Source organism: Astatotilapia calliptera, chromosome 6 (assembly GCF_900246225.1).
Source record: "Astatotilapia calliptera chromosome 6, fAstCal1.2, whole genome shotgun sequence".
Lineage (NCBI taxonomy): Eukaryota > Metazoa > Chordata > Actinopteri > Cichliformes > Cichlidae > Astatotilapia > Astatotilapia calliptera.
Window position 1 is genome coordinate 19,932,605 of NC_039307.1, and position 18,242 is coordinate 19,950,846.

Sequence of the window (18,242 nt, forward strand, 5' to 3'; positions counted from 1 at the left end):
ATCAAGAGGAGTAATCACATAAATAATAATGGATTGGATTTATATAGCCCTTTTCAAGGCACCCAAAGCGCTTTACAATACCACTATTCATTCACTCTCACATTCATACACTGGTGGAGGCAGCTACAGTTGTAGCCACAGCTGCTCTGGGGCAGACTGACAGAAGCGAGGCTGCCATATCGCGCCATCGGCCCCTCTGGCCAACACCAGTAGGCGGTAGGGTAAAGTGTCTTGCCCAAGGACACAACGACCAGGACAGAGAGCCCAGGGATCAAACCGGCGACCTTCCGGTTACAGATGCGATTTCCAACCCCCTGAGCTACGGTTAACATTGTTAAAATTTATTTTGAAAATACCTTAACTAGAGAGAGCCTAATCTTTAAGGATGACAAACACATACAAATATGCAGTCCTGTGAAAAACTAAAGAATCACTTTTAGCAGCAGTAACTGGAAGAAGTGGTTTTCTATATGATTTAATCAGTCCCTCATATCACTGTTGAGAAATTTTGGCCCACTGTTTATTACAGTATAGCTTGAGTCACTGAGATTTTACAGGCATTTGTTTATGCACAGCTCTCTGCACTGAAATGCAGTGAAGGGACCCTTCACTGCATTTCAGTCAGGTTGAGGTCTAGACTGGGTCACTGCAACACCTTGATTCTTTTCTTTTTCAGCCATTCTGTTGTAGCTTTGATGCTACAACAGAAAGACCATCAGTGGTTTTGTTGAATACTCAGAGTCACCAACTACACCTGATAATCAAATGTTTAAAAGTGTAAGTGTTACATTCTTACTCTGGCTGGAAGCATATATCAATTATAAATCTGATGAGAAGGAAATGTGCCAGCTTCACACAAAAACACAGCCAAGCTTCAGACATAAGTCTTTTTATTTTCTGTTTTGTTGTAGGAAAAGTGCATAGTTGAAGCCCTTTTACTCTTAAACAGTAACAGTGTAAATTGAGGTCTACTTGATGCCACCAATCATCTCAATAGTCTCATGGCTTCCCCATTGATACCATACAATTGACCCAGCATTTTCAATCTTTCAGCTCTTCCCCGTGACCTCGCAGAACAACCCTAGAAAGCCATAGTACAACATAATTCAGAGGACTTTCGCTGATAATGAAGAGCAGCCAGATTCAGATGTGTTTAAAACTCCCTCCATGCATTCAACAAATACTCTTCCATTTTAAGATTAATGCATGTAATTTCTGGTATCACAGACACCCTGGGATATATCCCAAGGCTCATATACACTTTAATAACCACACACTATACAGATGTTCACAAAACACAAACAGACTCACTCAGCTGATGGTTCTGAAAACATGTGGGTTCAATGGTTTTGTTGCTTTGTGTGGGTCAATACAATAGGAGGGAGCTATATATTTATTTATGGTAAGGCTCCAGTATCGGTAATGTTCCCAATTAAAATGTGGAAAATGAAAAATCATTCCCAAATAAAGTGAAAATCATAAAAGGACCCCTCAGTATTGCCATTTCAACACAAATAATTCGAAACTAAAAACTCACATTGGCACGTTTCATTAATTTCCACTGACAAACCGTGGTACTGAAGTTGTGAAGCAGAAACTTTGATTGCGTTCATCTTTTAGAAAGCTTAATCTGTACACAAGACCTCCAAAAGGAATCAAAAAAGTGCTAATAATGTATTATTTTGGGTACTAGTACAACTTTCTTTTAAAGCACAATAATACACACAATCATCCTAACATACGATGATGATATAACTGCAGATAGTTTCATTTTGTCAAATGAGGCTAAGCATCTCTGTATTACTGGAGGTGAATAATAGTTTTCTCTGGTGTGTGCATCAAATATTTTGCTCACATTTTACAGATCAACTTCAATTTTGTCCTTCAAATGTGCTGCTGCACCACCTTATTTAAAGGGACAGCCTTACAGTCAATATAGCAGAGCCGACTACCTGCTTGAGTCAGATGAGTATCTCACCAAGGCCTGAATGTAAACACACTAGACTTACTCACTGCATTAAGAATCCTATGTTGTGTTACTGTAATGAGACTATAACCTTATCAAAAAAATTCTGCAGGGTTAAATATGAAACTAAAACATGATACAAAATGTCATGGTTACTGGCACCGTATAGAGTTTTATCTTCATAAAGTAAGAAGTGTGGAATGTTTGAGAGAGACTGAAGGACCCTCCACCCTTTGTTATTTCAAGCACCGGAAAAACAAATTAACGATTCAACAGGAACTCTTTACTACTGCCCCCTCCCTTCTTCCCCGATTATGTGACACATTCCTTCATCATAGATTTGCATCCGAGTCTCTGCAGATCCGCAGGCATCACAGCTGGGATCAGGGACCAGCTCTGATGCCTGCGATTGCTCATTTAAGCAAATCCAACTGATATATATTTTTAAGCCACAGCTGTTTGGTAGTTGAGTGTGTACTTCTGCTATGAAAAGCCATGTGTCGTACCAAGTTTTATATTTTTTATGTGATTGTGTTCAGCTATTATCACATTCCTCTGGATAAAATCTTTTAAATTGAGAAATGCAACTGTTTTTAAGAGAACATATTTTGCTTTTCACCATTTTCCCCATGTGTGTCACATATATGCTTTTACATGGGTGGATGCTCATACTAAATACGGTCAAAGTTGCTCAGTTTTTTCTACTCTTCCTCCTTTGTGATGTCAGTGAGAGCAGTAATCCTTAATTGATATCAGGCTTGTAGCTCTGACTGTAAGCATAGAAGCTACACCCACCTTCATTTCAAATTCTGCGCATGGCAGCGAATAAGAATGAAGCTGACTTAAAGAGGGAGGGGCTAACACCTCTCCAGCTAAGGAGCTGCACCAGGACAAGTATAACCTAAAAAAGGATCATTTCAAACTCTAAATCATGCCATTGTAATTGAGTAAAATAAGTTTTGGAGCTGGACATGAGCTATAATAGGTCCCCTTTAAATATCATAGTTGTGCTGGCCTCGTTGATCAGTTGGACTCTAGTAATAAGAAATCAAAGGCAAGTCTGTGGCAGCATCAGAAGAAGAAAGAAAAAGATATGTGAGGGAATGTTGACAGAAAGACAGATGGTGCTGTCCTGGTTGCAGCTACTGTGCAACTCCAGTCAGAGGAGGTGTACATTTGCTGTTTGTTTGGCTCCACTGCTAGTCGATAGGTGGTGCTGGGGGCTCTCTTCCATCACTCTGCAAAAAACAAAACAAACCCAGAAATAAATAAATAAATAATAAATAAATAATAATTTTGGGTATAAATACATGAAAAAAGACAATGTTTTTAACCTTTTTTTTTGGTTTTGCCTCACAGATAGTGTGCAGGCTTGCAGCATTTCCTTTCCCATCATTCTGGTACAAGTTAATCTGGGTTTAATCTTCCAAAGAACTCTTTTAGATGTTGTCTGCAAAAATCTAATCTGACTTTCTTGTCCTTCAGAGTAACCAGTGGTTTGCACATAGTTTTGAATCCTCTGTATTTCCATTCTGGAAGACATCTTTGCCAAGGTCATTGTAGACGATGACAAGTCTACCTACTTGAGTGCTCTTGACTTGGTTAGATGATGTGAAGCTGTTTTTCTTAGCCAAGGAAGAGTTTCTGTCATCATCCATTTTACTTCATCTGTGGTCTTTCATGTATTTTGGCATTGCTGGGCTTGTCAGAGCATTTATTCTTTTTAAGAATGTACCACACTTGGCCACTCTTAGAGTTAGCTATATTTTGTTTTTTTGTTTTCCTGCACCTGTTGCAAATCCTTGTAAATAAGGGAGCAGCTGTAAGTGGCTTTTTGTGAATGTATTTTCAAAGATCACTGGGATTTAAAAACTCCTAGCATGGAATTACCAGTCAAATCCAAAAATGGCTATAAATATTTTACTGATTTTTAAAGGCTTAAAAAGTGTCCCTTACAAAGGTTTGAACCACGATCCTTTGGGGAAAACTTCGCAGTGTTTGGAGCTGAAGTTTCAGCTAACAGACATGGCCACATACCCCTCAATTTAGCCCACTTCAAATAAGCCGTTTCTGTACCTGTAGCTTTAAATGAAATGATGATCTGCACATGCCCACATGTCACAAGTAAACCTGCTATCATAAAAATTAAAAAAACATTATTGGATCCTGACCATTTACATTTCCTGTATTGCTAATAAAGCAGTTGGTTATGATGAGGCTACACTTCACAACACAAAAGGCAACATGCAAACACACTGACACACACACCCTCCTCCTAGTATTTCAAAGATAAGGTCTGAAGTTTCTGCAGTTTCTCATTAGCCATATAAAGCTAATGGCGACAGTGGCATCAAGAACAAAAGTAATCCACCAAGTCTTGTAAATCAGCACATAGTCTTTGAAGATTTAGCAGACCTGCTGAGACATTTTAGCATTAGAGATGGGACAAGACGCTATAGATAGTAAATAAAAATGTTTGTGAGGCAGCTGCTCATTATAGTCACTTTTTGTAGACTCAAGTATAGCAGAAATGCTATTCTTTCCTCTTTTTAAAATAAAAAATTAGATTATAGGAAAGTCTTGCTGTTAGAGTTGAGCTTTGCAACTCTGCGGATTTTTGTCACATACACATAAAAGGGAAGGAGAACCCCCCAAAACCATAATAACCACAATGTCATAATATGTTGTCCTTAAAATAAAGCTCCAGTTTGGTCTGTGAAGGACATCACAGAATAAATATTAGGTTCCTGGTTTCTATTCAGGGAGAGAATTAGTCATCTTTGCAAATATTAACCTATCCGCTTTGAAATACAGCAACTGCGTTTTTTGCATTGGGAAATAATGTTACTTGTCTAAAACTCAAATAATACACACAGTTATAAAAATCAACAGAGCTATGACAACAACATTCCCAAGAATTACATTTATTATTACTATTAGTAATGTTTATTGACAGAAGTGAAAAGGACAGGAAAGCAGGCAGAGAGAAATTCAAAAATCAAATGTTTAGTGGCAGAAAAACTTGTTTGGAAGCGACTTTATGTTAGTTTTACTCTGAGATTTTGGTTGGTTTTATGTTGCAGCCTTTTGTTATAAAAGACATGTGCCTTGTCAGAGAGGTATCAGGTTTGTCTAATCCCCTGACCTCATTACAACAAAACCTTTTTTTATTTCAGATGACGCAGATTTTCCTCCGTGCTTTCCCAAGTCTCTTATCGCAATGACTAAAGGTCCTGTGTTTTTAGGCTGATTGCTACATAAACACTGGTCTATGTTTTTTTTAAACATAAGTTCATGCAGCAGCTGTTAGCCCTACTAACTCTGCAGTACACACCAGATGTAAAACCTTTTTCAGTAATATTTTTACCACGAATTTCCTGAAGCAGAATACAGCGTATTAACAACCAAATTGGCTTTTCTATTTAATCATCTGTGATAATAGCTCTCTTTCATTCATAGCAATCAAACGTTGCATTATTAGATTCAAGGAAATATGTTTCCCTGATAAAACACCTTCCTTTTTATTTAATGTGCACGTGGTATCTGGACTGTTCAGGTGGAGGCAAAAGGGAAAAAAACAAAACAAAAAAAAACTCCAGTACTGTGCAAAAGTCTTGAGCCACACCTCATGTCTTTATATTTTGTTTTCAAAAAGCCAGACTTTGCAGGTAGTTAATGCAAGGCATTAACTAGTTTTGTGCATACACATAACAGGTAACCTAGCAAAGACCTTTGTCACTTTGTCTTTTGCAAAAACATTTTCCCCATTTCTTTAGTTGAATCTATACAAAATGCAAAAGATAACATGTCAGGAAGTGTCAGGCCTAAAAACACGTCTCCGGCAGATGAACATCATCTCAAAGTCTTGTCCTGCACCTGCTGCACCTTTCTAATTTTCCTAGCAAATATAAAGAAATGAGTGGCGGTTCAAGACTTTTGCACATTACTGTACGTCTTTACATTTCAGATATATTTGTTATGTAAAATGAGTGTGATCTGCACTCACGTTGCGGGGTCCACTGGGCTTGCCAGAATGATGGGTTCCCCTGAGACTGGATGGGCGCAGCAAAAACAGGACCAGGGCTAACACCGCCCATCCCATCAGAACCATGGGGAGGGTCAGGTCACCTCCCCCGCCCACTGACCCACTGGGACCTGGCACTGAAGAAAAACAATAAAATAAAATAAAATACTTCTTATTCAGACACACATTTGAGTCCTATCGTGCGTTCAAACACTTACAAAATGTGAGCTACACTGAGAGAAGTTCATACATACGTTCCTGAGGGCACTCTGTGTCTGTGCAGTAGGACTGAGATTGCCTCAGCTGGAAGAAAATTACAGAAGAACAAAATGATTTACTCTTTGCCCTCAAACTGGGAGGAAATGACACTGCCTACTAACTTTGATTCATTAACCAGCAGAGATATTGTGGTGAGTAGTGTTACAAAGCCACCATCTGAGCTCTACCTGGTTCCTGAGATAAACACTATAGCTATGATGAAGAATTATTTAGACATCTGAACAACATCCTTTAACACTGTAAGCAAATCAGATGGCCCAGTGTGTATCCAGCTCTCTGCCATGTAGGCTACACCTGTGCACCAAATGTAAATTAGGTCAACTGTAAGCTGCCATACAGTAACTATGAACTGTGTCCTTCATGAAACTGGGAAACTCACAACAACAAATGTTATATTTTGAAATAAGAAGAGCCAAAGTATATTTCCAAGCACAATACAAGCCTGAGGGCAATAAAACTGTCTTTGCATGGCAGAGCAGACAGGCTGTCAAGACAAACACTGAGCAGGAACCCGGATGTAGCTTTGCATTTCCTTCTCCCCACATCTCTTTAAGGCTTGAATTTACTTGCAAGTTGATCTTCGTTTCCTTTTAAACTTCAGCTGATGATGTTATCACTTCACACCACATACTTTGAATATTTTGACATGTCTACACGCCGTCTCTTCAACTTAAATTAGAGGCGATTTAGAAAACCTCCAAGCTGTGTCGCTTACCAAATTGATGAGGCGCCTCATTGCGTACTCCTGCGTGCAGATGCACTCACAAGGGTCAAAGCCTCCCTCCGCCATTCCTCACCAGACAGTATCCACCTGAAGAGAAGTACAGCATGTAACTAGGACGTACATGAACAACTGAAAGAAACCTAACACTCCCTCTTGTTCTACAAGCGCACACTGATTAGGGGGAGGAGACTGTTCAGGTAAGGAGACTCTGCATAGAGTGCTGGCGTTTCGTTTTGCTGCATGTCAGCAACAGTGAAAAGTTAATTTCGGTTTTCTAGCTTTTGCTGGGAATACCAACAAATCCCCATATTCCGCCAATCTCACAGTTTCATCGCAGTAACCTTGAAAGAGAAAATAAACTTTAACTGTGGAATGTTGAGCCTCTATTTAAAATAGCCTTCACCTTTATCACTCTATGAAGCCCTTTATGAAACACCATGTTGGATCATTCAGAGCTGATTTCTGCACTCTCAGTGTATTAGCATGTTTTGTATGAACATACTTTTTTAAAAAAGATGAATCCATATGACACAAACTAGCAGTCCAACTATGAGCTTAGAACCTGCTAATAAAGTGGCTCATACTAGCAAGAACTTGGATGATTGCTGTCATTATGAGTGACAACGGAAGATGAGCTATTTCTGGCTTGGATAAAGCATTGATGGAGTAAGATCAAGCTGGTTAATGCTGACAATGATGGAGGTGAAACACACACTGACAATGGTTCAAAAAACACCCCCCCAAAAACAAAACAACCACAAACACACAGATGTCTGCTACAGGTGTCTAATCGTGGTTATCAAACCCATAACAAACCCCAGATGAACTTCTAAAGCTCATAACGATACTGAAATACATTCATTTCCACTTTCTTGGGTACACCTTGCCAGTACTTTGTTGGGCCCATTACATTACCAACAGCCTCAACAATTCAGGCCGCTGAACCATCATCTTATATGAAACCTGAAAATCCATACTTTCAGGCTGTTTACGCCAAATTCTAACTCTATCATCTAAATGTCACTGCACAAATTGAGACTGGTCAGACCAGACAACATTTTTCCAATCTTCTGTTGTCAATTTTAATGAGCCCATGTGAACGGTAACCTTCCTATTTCTAACATGAGTAGCACCAGGTGTGGTCTTCTGCTGCTGTAGCCCATTTGCTTCAAGGTTCAATGTGGCAGCTCAATTACTGCCCACAGAGTCACAGAGGTTATAACAGAGAGCACAGAGTTTATTTTTTGCACTGATAATAAATCTACAGTGTAATTGTTGGATACATCTTTACACTGAGTATTGGTTGATTATAAAAGAGCTCATATTAAGTATAAAAAACTGCAAACTATAAACTAACTGAGGCTTCTGCAAATGGATTTGCGCTGCTATGAGCTCTGATAGAATCTCAGTTTGTTGAAGTAAACCGGCCAGTGAGCAGGTTGGGTTCACACAGTGTTACCCCTTGGACACTGGCTCAGAGTTCAATTTAATGCTCTCTCTGGAACAGAAAACCCAGAGTTTCCCCTCAACTCAGGATTAACAAACTCAGCCCCTGTGGGCGATCGTGGCTCAAGAGTTGGGAGTTCGCCTTGTAATCGGAAGGTTGCCGGTTCGAGCCCCGGCTCAGACAGTCTCGGTCGTTGTGTCCTTGGGCAAGACACTTCACCCGTTGCCTGCTGGTGGTGGTCAGAGGGCCCGGTGGCGCCAGTGTCCGGCAGCCTCGCCTCTGTCGGTGCGCCCCAGGGTGGCTGTGGCTACAATGTAGCTGCCATCACCAGTGTGTGAATGGGTGGATGACTGGATATGTAAAGTGCTTTGGGGTCCTTAGGGACTAGTAAAAGCGAACAGAAATACATACAGGCCATTTACCATTTAAATTAGACCTCATCCTGGAATAGGACCCAGCAGTTACTGAAACACAGCCCATCTGGCACCAACTTTCACGCTGTGTTTAAAGTCACTTAAATCCCCTTTCTTCCACATTCTTTTACAAACTATGAACCTCAGGAGTTCTTCTCGACCTTATCTGCACGCCTAAATGCACTGAATACCTGTGATGGGATTGGCTGATTTTACTGGCTGACATTTCTTTCAAGATTATATCTTGTTATCATTTAAAAACAAAACAAAAAAACAAAACAGCGGCCAACATATGTTGGCCGCTGTTTTGTGATTAGGATATTTTCAACCACTTATTTTATTTTCATGTTTCTTGCCATGCATCCACCAGCACACAATAGACATCCGAATTATCTGTCTACACCACAAAGAAACAAAATAAAAAAAAAATAAAAAGCCAAACATGTTTACCTAAGACTGACTACACCCAGCGGCCAGTGATGCACACCTGGCTAAACCTCACAGCCTTCAGCGAAAGATTGTGTAATAAACTAGAGGGCTGTTGGGTGAACTTTATGGGCATTCTAAAGGTTTCATTTGGTGGTGCTGTTAAATTTCTATTGGCTTATAGCTAGCTTTTTTCCTCCACCCCACTGTCGTCAATGACAGTAAACTAAACAACACAAATATGTGAAGCAACGTAGTGCAACAACACCACAAACAACCTGAATCAACACAGCTAAAGCCGAAGACCGTAATCTGTCACTGCGCGGCTTTCCGATTAAGACTGCAGGAGGTTTAACATCAGACATACAAAGGTTGCAGTATGATCCACGGGTGACTGCCTGCACTTTTGCGGAAGTCAGCTAAAACGAGGTTAAAGACATCTACGGTTACTTCCCTGTAGTTTTAAAATTACGTGATTTAGCCTAACGTTTACACTAGCTTCTTGCTAACCCCGCCAGCCAAGCCAGAGGAAACTCACACCCATTCCACCCCCCACCCCCACTCCCTTGTCTTTAGATTGTTATTAACTGAACAAAGACATGAGAGCAAAAAACAGCGACTTACTGGAGCGGCGTGATGTTAATAAAACGATCACTGTCTCTCAGGGGCCCGAGCTGCACCGCTGCTCTACACAGAGACCATCAAACTGCAAACACATCAAACCACCGTCTGTGTTTTGTTTAATACACGTGAGCCAGCGGCTATTCTTCATCCGGGACCTCGGGAGTGGGGCGGCTCCCCGATGGCTCTGCTCTGTGTTCAGCCAAACAGCTGTCTTGCTTATTGGTCTGAAAGTCTGATGGGCGGGCCCTTTGAGCCAATCACAACAAGCAACGATCACTTTTTCTGGATAGTAAACAAACAGTCCAGTTGCCTGTCAGCTTACAGAGGCCCATGAACCTACAACATCTGTGCAGTTGTGTAATCAAATACATGGTGGTGGATTCGACTTGAATACTTTTCATTACTTAAAGTTTTCATTAGTTAAAGTATTTAATTTTTATGCTACTATATAAATGCTATTCTTTTAAATAAGGAAAACAAAGAGATACCTTTCTGCAGCACAACACATACTTTAACTTTGAATCTGGGCTTTTATTTATTTATTTATTATATAACTTATTGGTTTTATTTTTGTCACTGTGGGAGTGGAAGTTAATCTATCACCATTCCCAAATAAGCTTATAAGACACCAATACTTAGAAATAAGAGCCAGAGAAGCACCAACCTGTTGTATTTTCCAAGTTTTAGAAACATTACAAGCTCAGTTACACACACCATTAACCCCCCCCCCCCCCCTCATTGAATATAATAATATATGTGGAGGTTATTATTAATATTATTATCAATATAAAAAATAAATATGAGAGGTTCTTTACCTTACTTTCATCTGTTACCAACCTGGAATACATTCACTTCTGTGAATGAAACAAAAGTTTATTCTAGTGACTATAAAGATGCATCTGTAAGAGATGGAAGCAACTCCTTTTCTTTCATCTGGTCCCTTTAGGGTTCGCCACAATGGATCATCCGCCTCCATCTCACCCTGTCCCTAGTATCCATCTCTGTCACACAAACCTTCTGCATGTCCTCCTCCATTACATCCATTAACCTCCTCTGCGGGCCTTCTTTTCCCTACTGCCTGGCAGCTCCATTTTCAACATCCTTTGCCCAATATATCTCCTTTCCTCCTCTGTACATGCCCATACCATCTCAGCCTCGTCTCTACAACTTTATCTCCAAACTGCTCAACCTGAGCTGTCCCTCTAATGTACTGATTTCTATTCCTGTCCATGCTGGTCAATCCCAAGGAAAACTTGAGAATCTTCAGCTCTGTCACCTCCTGCTCAGCCTTCTGTCTTTTTGTCAGTTTTGACATCTCCAAACCATACATCATATCATCTTATAAACCTCCCCTTCACTCTTGCATCCTTCAAATCCCCCCTCATAACATGCCCCCACCCCCTCCATCCGCTCTCTTCTGCACCTCCAAGAGTTGAAAGCCACTGAAATGCCATTCATGTTACAAACCACAAAGGTGTGAATGCAACTGAAAAGTTTTAAGTTTAAGCTGAAGAACTGTAGATGAAGAGTGTGTGCACTCTACATAGACAGCTGCCTGCGCCAGTTATCACAAGATACTTAGGGAGTGACAGAAGCTGCAATGTGTCTGTTAATAGCATATATGGCTTTTAACATATATGCAGAACATTACACACACACACACACACACACACACACACATACATATATATATATATACACACACATACACATACACACACACACACACACACACACACACACATAGAGATACTGACCACCATGTAGATAAAATGTGAGTAAGAAAGAGTTCCCATTCCAGTAAGAACATCCCTCACAATCAGATGGAAACCATGACAGAAATGCCCTGAAGGGAAGTTACAAAAGAGCATCAACCCAGGTTGACTGTCACCAGAGCTCATTAATGAAAGTTCTAGTGTGTGCTCCATGCAGCTGCTCTCTGTGTGTGTGTGTGTGTATGTTCTGGACGGACTGACGCTGAGCGCAGGCAGGCGAACTGCGAACTCTCGCTGAGCTGGAAAGAAGCGCTATACACGGTGAAAGTGAAAGGAGCTCCGTAAGTGTGGAAAGCACCGAACAGGCGGCCTCCCCCCCCTCACACACACACACACAAACAAACAAACAACACAGGGAGACGGGCCACGGGTGTAGCTTGAAGGCAGCAGCGGCGGCAGCAGCTCAGCAGACACAGCCATGGCCAACATTGCGGTCCAAAGGATCAAACGGGAGTTCAAAGAAGTTCTCAAAAGCGAAGAGGTGCGGTAACGCTACCGGCTTATTTTCACTTCTACTCAGCTCTTTCTTTAGAATTGTGTCAGCTCTGTTAAAATATACGCTACCGGCAGCCGTTATTGTGACCAAATAGATTTACCCTAGTCAGGTTTGGGTCCTCTGTTGCAGCAGGTCAGGCCCAAATAGGAGAACTTTAGCTAGCTTTAGCTTCAAATCAGCGTCCAGGCGAACCTCCCTTGTTATGTCAGGTGGGTGTGTTCAGGAAACACCGGGGATTCGGCTCTCTCAGCTGACAGGCCCTGAATGCCTAACAAACAACGTCGCACACCTTTGTTTTAATTACACAAGTCAAGTAAACCTAGAGTGTGTGGCCTGTTAGCGCCTCAGGCAGGGAACCGCAGCTGTTTAGCAAAGTAAATGAGTTAGCGGCAGTTAGCAAGGCTTGCTAACGCTATTTTGACATGTATCCACAGTTAGCATTAGCAGCCGTGATGTTTTGCTGCAACGTTCAACAAACTTATCAGGCGTTAATCAGCTGTTTGTTAACAGTCTGAATACACTGCGTTTATTTAAAAGGTGTATGCTGTCATATCACCTCCTGCCCAACTCCTGTTAATGCTGTTTTATAGTTTTGTAACTTTGGTGCTAACCTGAATTGTCCTAGTGTTTCCTCTGGGAATGGGGCTCAAATTGGTTTTTAATGTTAACACAAAATGACACTAGCCGTGCCTTTTCTAGCAACCATCTTGCCAGGGACTTCTTGTTTTCAATTTGATGTGAACACGTGAAGACATGAGCTGGGTAACTCCTTTTTCTTTCTTTCTTTCTTTTTTGCATTTGTTCCAACCTACAGACGAGTAAAAACCAGATTAAAGTAGATTTGGTGGACGAGAACTTCACAGAGCTGAGGGGTGAGATAGCAGGGCCTCCAGACACACCATATGAAGGTACTGTAATATTGGAAACGATGGCCAAGATATGTGATACTCGTCATGTGGTCTGATATACTAACGCATGTCTGCTTTTCTCTCTTTCCTAGGTGGCAGATATCAGCTTGAAATAAAAATCCCAGAAACCTATCCTTTTAACCCGCCAAAGGTATTTGCTTTAGTGCCTTTCATCCTCTGCCTCTCTTCCTTGTTCAGTTATTTTGAAAACATGTACACTTTTGTTATAGCTGGTAAAATCGGTTGTCACTAATTGCCACTGCTCATGCCTAAGTGACCCTGTGCATGGTACCCAACTCTAAAAACCGCTCCCAGTGCTGCAGTTCAAATCACTTTTAATTATGTAGCACCCATGTTTCTACGATAATAGAAACATCAATCCCCTGTGAGCAAGCACTTGGCAACAGTGGGAAGGAAAAACTCCCATATAGCAACAAGAAATCTCCTGCAGAACCAGGCTCAGGGAGCGGGCAGCCGTCTGCCACAACCAGTTGGGGGTGAGAGGAAAGCGAAAAAAGAGGGACCAATAGGACAAAAGGCAAACTAAAGGAGAGTGAACCAGAGCTTAATGATTAAATACAGTGGTGGTGAATAAAAACAGGTAGAGTAAGGAGATAAATGATGAGCAAAACATTCAGTGCATCATGGGAAGCCCTGCAGCAGTCAGAGCTTGTAGCAGCATAACAAAGGGAGGGTTCAGGGTTATCTGATCCAGCCCTGACTATATGCTTTATCAAAATGTACAATTTTAAGTCTAATTTTATAAGTAAAGATGGTGTCTGCCTCCCAAATCCAAAATGTGAGCTGGTTCACAGAAGAGGGGCGTGAAAGCTGAAGCCTCTGCCTCCCATTCTACTTTTAGACGCTTTAGGAACCACAAGTATGCAGTCCAAGAACGATATGTATTCGAAGTATAGTGTATAGTAATATGAGGTCTTTAGGATATCATGGGGCCTGATTATGCAAGATTTTGCATGTGAGTCGAAGGATTTTATATTCATTTCTGGATTTAACAGTGAGCCAATGAAGAGAAGCGAGTATGTGGCACTTTGACCGGAATCAATTTATAATTCTTATGAGCATCAGAGTTTTGAGGTAAATTCAGCTATTATGCTTCAATTAACAAAACCTTTTTGTGTTAGTGCTCTAATAGAGAACAGCATAACGTGACTTGTAAACAGCCTTTTCAGGTTTCTGGTCACTATTAGCTTGTATGTTAAAAGCAAAAGAGAAAGTCTAATACTGATAATAGTGAAAATAAACATTTATTGTCTCCCTCCTGTAACCAAATGAATCTTGTAAACATACCTTCAACACAGGGGTGGTAAGAAATCAATCTTTCCCTGAAATGATGTCACCAAATAACCTGTTAGGTAACAGTTTACGGGTTTAAACTACCGGCGTTTGGCTTATACAGTAATTTAAATGCTTAATACATCAAGTTAATTTGTCACTTAGATGTAAAATGCAGTGGTGCCATAAACTATAACTGCTGGCTCATTAATTTGCAGTATTTCCCTCGCAATGGCTTGCAATACATCAGGACATGGTAAAATGACAGCTACTGTAGTGTAGCCTGGATACTGACATATCTGTTGTAAGAAACTGTAAATATTTCTTCTTTCTGTCACCTCACGTTCTTCTCTAGATAACGCTTCCTCATCTGTATGTCCTAGGTGCGCTTCATCACTAAGATCTGGCATCCTAATATCAGTTCTGTGACCGGAGCAATATGCCTGGACATTTTAAAAGACCAGTGGTAAGTGCAAAGTATCTGAACTGTTCTCAGTGTGCCTGTGTGCTCCATTGACTTAACCTGCCCTCTCACCCTCTCTCAGGGCAGCTGCTATGACCTTGAGGACAGTGCTGTTATCTCTACAGGCTCTCCTCGCTGCAGCAGAACCAGACGATCCACAGGATGCAGTAGTAGCAAACCAGGTGGGAAGGACTTAATGCACGACTCGCATTTTGTCTGCTTATAATCGGATATTAAAGTACCAAATTATATTTGGGTAACTGTACGTGTCTCGGTACCTGGTGTGAACTTGTGTCTAAAATAAAATCTGCCATATTTGCTAGTTCATTTTGTGATGTTGCTCACAGACCTGTATTTCTGAATCCTCAGTATAAGCAGAACCCAGAAATGTTCAAACAGACTGCGAGGCTTTGGTCTCACGTCTACGCGGGCGCTCCTGTCTCCAGTCCTGACTATACACGTAAAATAGACAAACTCTGTGCCATGGGCTTCGATAAGGTCAGAACCCCTTTGTTTTTGTTGTGCCCTCACATTTATAGGTAAAATTTAGTTACACTCTATCAGCCAGTTTCCCAAACATTAATCGTCCCTTGTTTTAGAGCAAGGGAAAAATTCACTGAAGCTCTCCATTAAAAAAGTAAATAATGATAAAATAGTTTTTAGTCTAAGACTAGGCTTAATCGCTGTCTGGGAAACTGAGCTTATATTTAACATAATAACATCATATTTTAAGAAACATGCTTATTTTCAGCTTGATGGCAGCAACATGCTTTAGAGACATTTAGAAAGAGCGATGCTCATCACTGTTGCATCACATCTTCTTTCAACAGCATTTTGTGCTTGTGAAACAAAGAGAAGTGCTTTTGTTTTGAAAGCTGTTGCTTCATTCTTTCCTAATAAGACACGTGAGCTGCTCAGATTGAGCCCTTCTACCTTTTTCTTTTCTCATCTGCTAATGAAATGCTCAAATTCTTTGAAGTTTTACCCTCCCACACCCTCTATTCACTTCCCTGAAGACTTGTTCCATCTCTGGCACCATGTTTTTACCCAATGATAAAAACGAAATATTTGGTAATGAACAGTGAGATGCGGCGTGTCAACTTTTTAGTTTGTTCAGCTGAATGCTGGACAAACTCATACCATGACGAGCCATCTGTCATGCATCTGTTCGATTACAATTCACAAGAATCACTACTCTTGCTGCAGTTTTGGTCAGATTTAAACCAACTGGCACACAATGATCGCCTACACATTACAGTAACCTGTGAACTGGATCGACCGCTGCATGAGATTAATTGGTGTTCTGGTTTGTTGCTGGCATTATATTCAATACGGTCATTATACACAATAATATATGTGTATAATGTAATTTTTTTGGAGGGGGGTGATTTGAAGTTGGATGGTGATGTAATAATTTTTAAAATGATTTTTACCCCTCAGCTGTAAAAGGCTGACGGAATATTGACATCACCCTGCGGGGCAGCCGGGCAGACAAGGTGAATACCTAAATTTGTGAATGCGATAACTCGAGGATGAGGCAGCATGTCCCCTAAAAATCTTGGAGAAGTTTGAATCTCAGAGACCTCAATGTTAAAGTCAGAGGTCAAGTTTTCTGAAAATCTAGTGAATGCGATAAATTGAGAACAAGGCAACATAGGATTTTAAAATTGATAGCATAGATGTGTCTGGTAGGAGGCTATTGGGTAGCATTGGCGGTAGCCAGAATTTTATTATCATTAGTATTTTTTAATAGTCTTTATTTAAACCAGAACGTTTTACAGGTGCAGAAGTAAGAAATGAATGGGGCATGATATACAGTGCTGATAAGCTGGAAACATCAGGTTATAACTTATCTTTACATAGTTTATTCACATTTTTGTCAAAGGTATTGACGGCCTTAATTCTCAACTCATAGGTTTTTTTTTTTTTGGGGGGGGTTTTTTCACTCTGTAAAGTCCTTCAGCAGTGCATATGGTTTAATGTTGGGGGCTCAACCATTTCCTCCTGATGGCCTTCTTACCTGCCAGAATTAAGGCTTTAAGTAGTAGATTGTAGTTGTAGTAGATAGTATGTAGATTCCTTCCTTTTTATGTCTGTGGATCTTTTTTCTTTACTTTATAGTTCAGAATAGTCTCTAGTGTATAAATAACTTTCTCAAAATGGCTGGAGCCTTGTAAATGTTGGCCTTGCAAGATGGATTACACAAAACACACACAAGTATTCATTTGTGTTCGTGAGCATGCATTCTTGAATTTATTATTATGCAGTAAGCTTATGCAAACATTTACATTACCGCAGTACTTAAAGACAAACAAACAGTATATTTAGCTCTCTCCAGTGGGTTTCTTGTCTCGTGGATGGACTCCAGCTGCAGTTGGTGGTTCTTGTTCTCTGCAGCCTTTGTGAGATCTGCGAATTCTCAGATGAGAATCATTTTTCAACTTTTCTTCCTCCTTTTATACAGAATGCAGTAATAGCGGCCTTGTCTTCAAAATCCTGGGACGTGGAAACGGCGACAGAGCTGCTCCTAAGCAACTGAAGCCAGGTGTGAGGATCCAAAAACCCTTCATCACAGTGTCAGCTCCTCCACCACTGCCTTTTGTTACACAGAAAACAAACACCCCATCCACCATGGCAGTCTGAGCCTTCTTTTATTACCAGTTTGTTTGCTACTAAGTCAACACCAGTAGCGCTGCATTTGCCAATATGCACAGCACCCCGTTGCCTGCCGAGTCTTTACTCCCACCTACCCAATATGTGTATTTCAGTATTAAGCCCTCCCACCCTTAAAAAATGAAGAAAAAAAAATCCACCCATGCCTCCAGTCTTCCATGCCCTTTAAACACATTATTTTTTCCCCCCACAAATTTCCTTAAAGTTGTAAAGGATCGAACAGCTGCTGTAATCAGGTGGATTTTCCAGGGTAAAATGTAAGGAAAGGAAAGCCTGCTGACTGCTTCTACACTACATTACCGTTTAATTCCTTCGGCAGCCAGTTGGACCGTGTGTGTTTCTCTGCTACAGACTTTTAGTACTGTAAAGAAAAAAAAAAAGTCTTGCTGGATTAAATTTTCTTGACTGGATAGTGCTGTGCATGAGCAGTGTAATGTTTTTTTTCTCCTGAACAACCTTTCATTGATGCCTCAATCCACTACAGAAGTTTGGATGTACAGGTTTTATTTTCTGTATGTAGACTTAGAACAAAATCACACACACACATCTGCCAACATCTGCACACATGCACAGAAGAAAAATCTGTAAATAGATCTGTGTAAATTTGAAAATACAGTGGGGATGTACTTTTTTTTTTTTCTTACATGGCATTGTAAAACAGATTTTAAATATAAACTATGCCTAGTTTACAATTGTAAGGAGATAAATGTGTTCATGCTTTTGTGATCCAT

General features: G+C 40.6%; 2 protein-coding genes across 4 annotated transcripts; one reads left to right on the top strand and one right to left on the bottom strand.

Annotated features, from left to right (window-relative positions):
- Positions 1–873: 873 nt before the first annotated feature.
- Positions 874–12,527, bottom strand: smim14 (small integral membrane protein 14). Of its 2 annotated transcripts, none has more exons than XM_026170962.1 (5): positions 12,275–12,527; positions 6,985–7,080; positions 6,245–6,293; positions 5,973–6,127; positions 874–3,204 (listed from the first exon to the last, which is right to left on the bottom strand). In XM_026170962.1, the coding sequence occupies exons 2-5, from the start codon at positions 7,057–7,059 to the stop codon at positions 3,166–3,168; spliced, it is 318 nt and encodes a 105-aa protein (XP_026026747.1). In that variant the 5' UTR covers positions 7,060–7,080; positions 12,275–12,527; the 3' UTR covers positions 874–3,165. The 2 variants fall into 2 exon arrangements, with proteins under 2 accessions (XP_026026747.1, XP_026026746.1); XM_026170961.1 differs by lacking the exon at positions 12,275–12,527 and adding an exon at positions 9,904–10,068.
- On the top strand, positions 11,777–17,921 carry ube2kb (ubiquitin-conjugating enzyme E2Kb (UBC1 homolog, yeast)). Of its 2 annotated transcripts, XM_026170959.1 has the most exons (7): positions 11,788–12,159; positions 12,989–13,082; positions 13,175–13,233; positions 14,759–14,841; positions 14,921–15,020; positions 15,208–15,336; positions 17,303–17,921. In XM_026170959.1, the coding sequence occupies exons 1-7, from the start codon at positions 12,097–12,099 to the stop codon at positions 17,375–17,377; spliced, it is 603 nt and encodes a 200-aa protein (XP_026026744.1). In that variant the 5' UTR covers positions 11,788–12,096; the 3' UTR covers positions 17,378–17,921. The 2 variants fall into 2 exon arrangements, with proteins under 2 accessions (XP_026026745.1, XP_026026744.1); XM_026170960.1 differs by lacking the exon at positions 15,208–15,336 and having other exon boundaries at positions 11,777–12,159.
- The last annotated feature ends 321 nt before the right edge of the window (positions 17,922–18,242 follow it).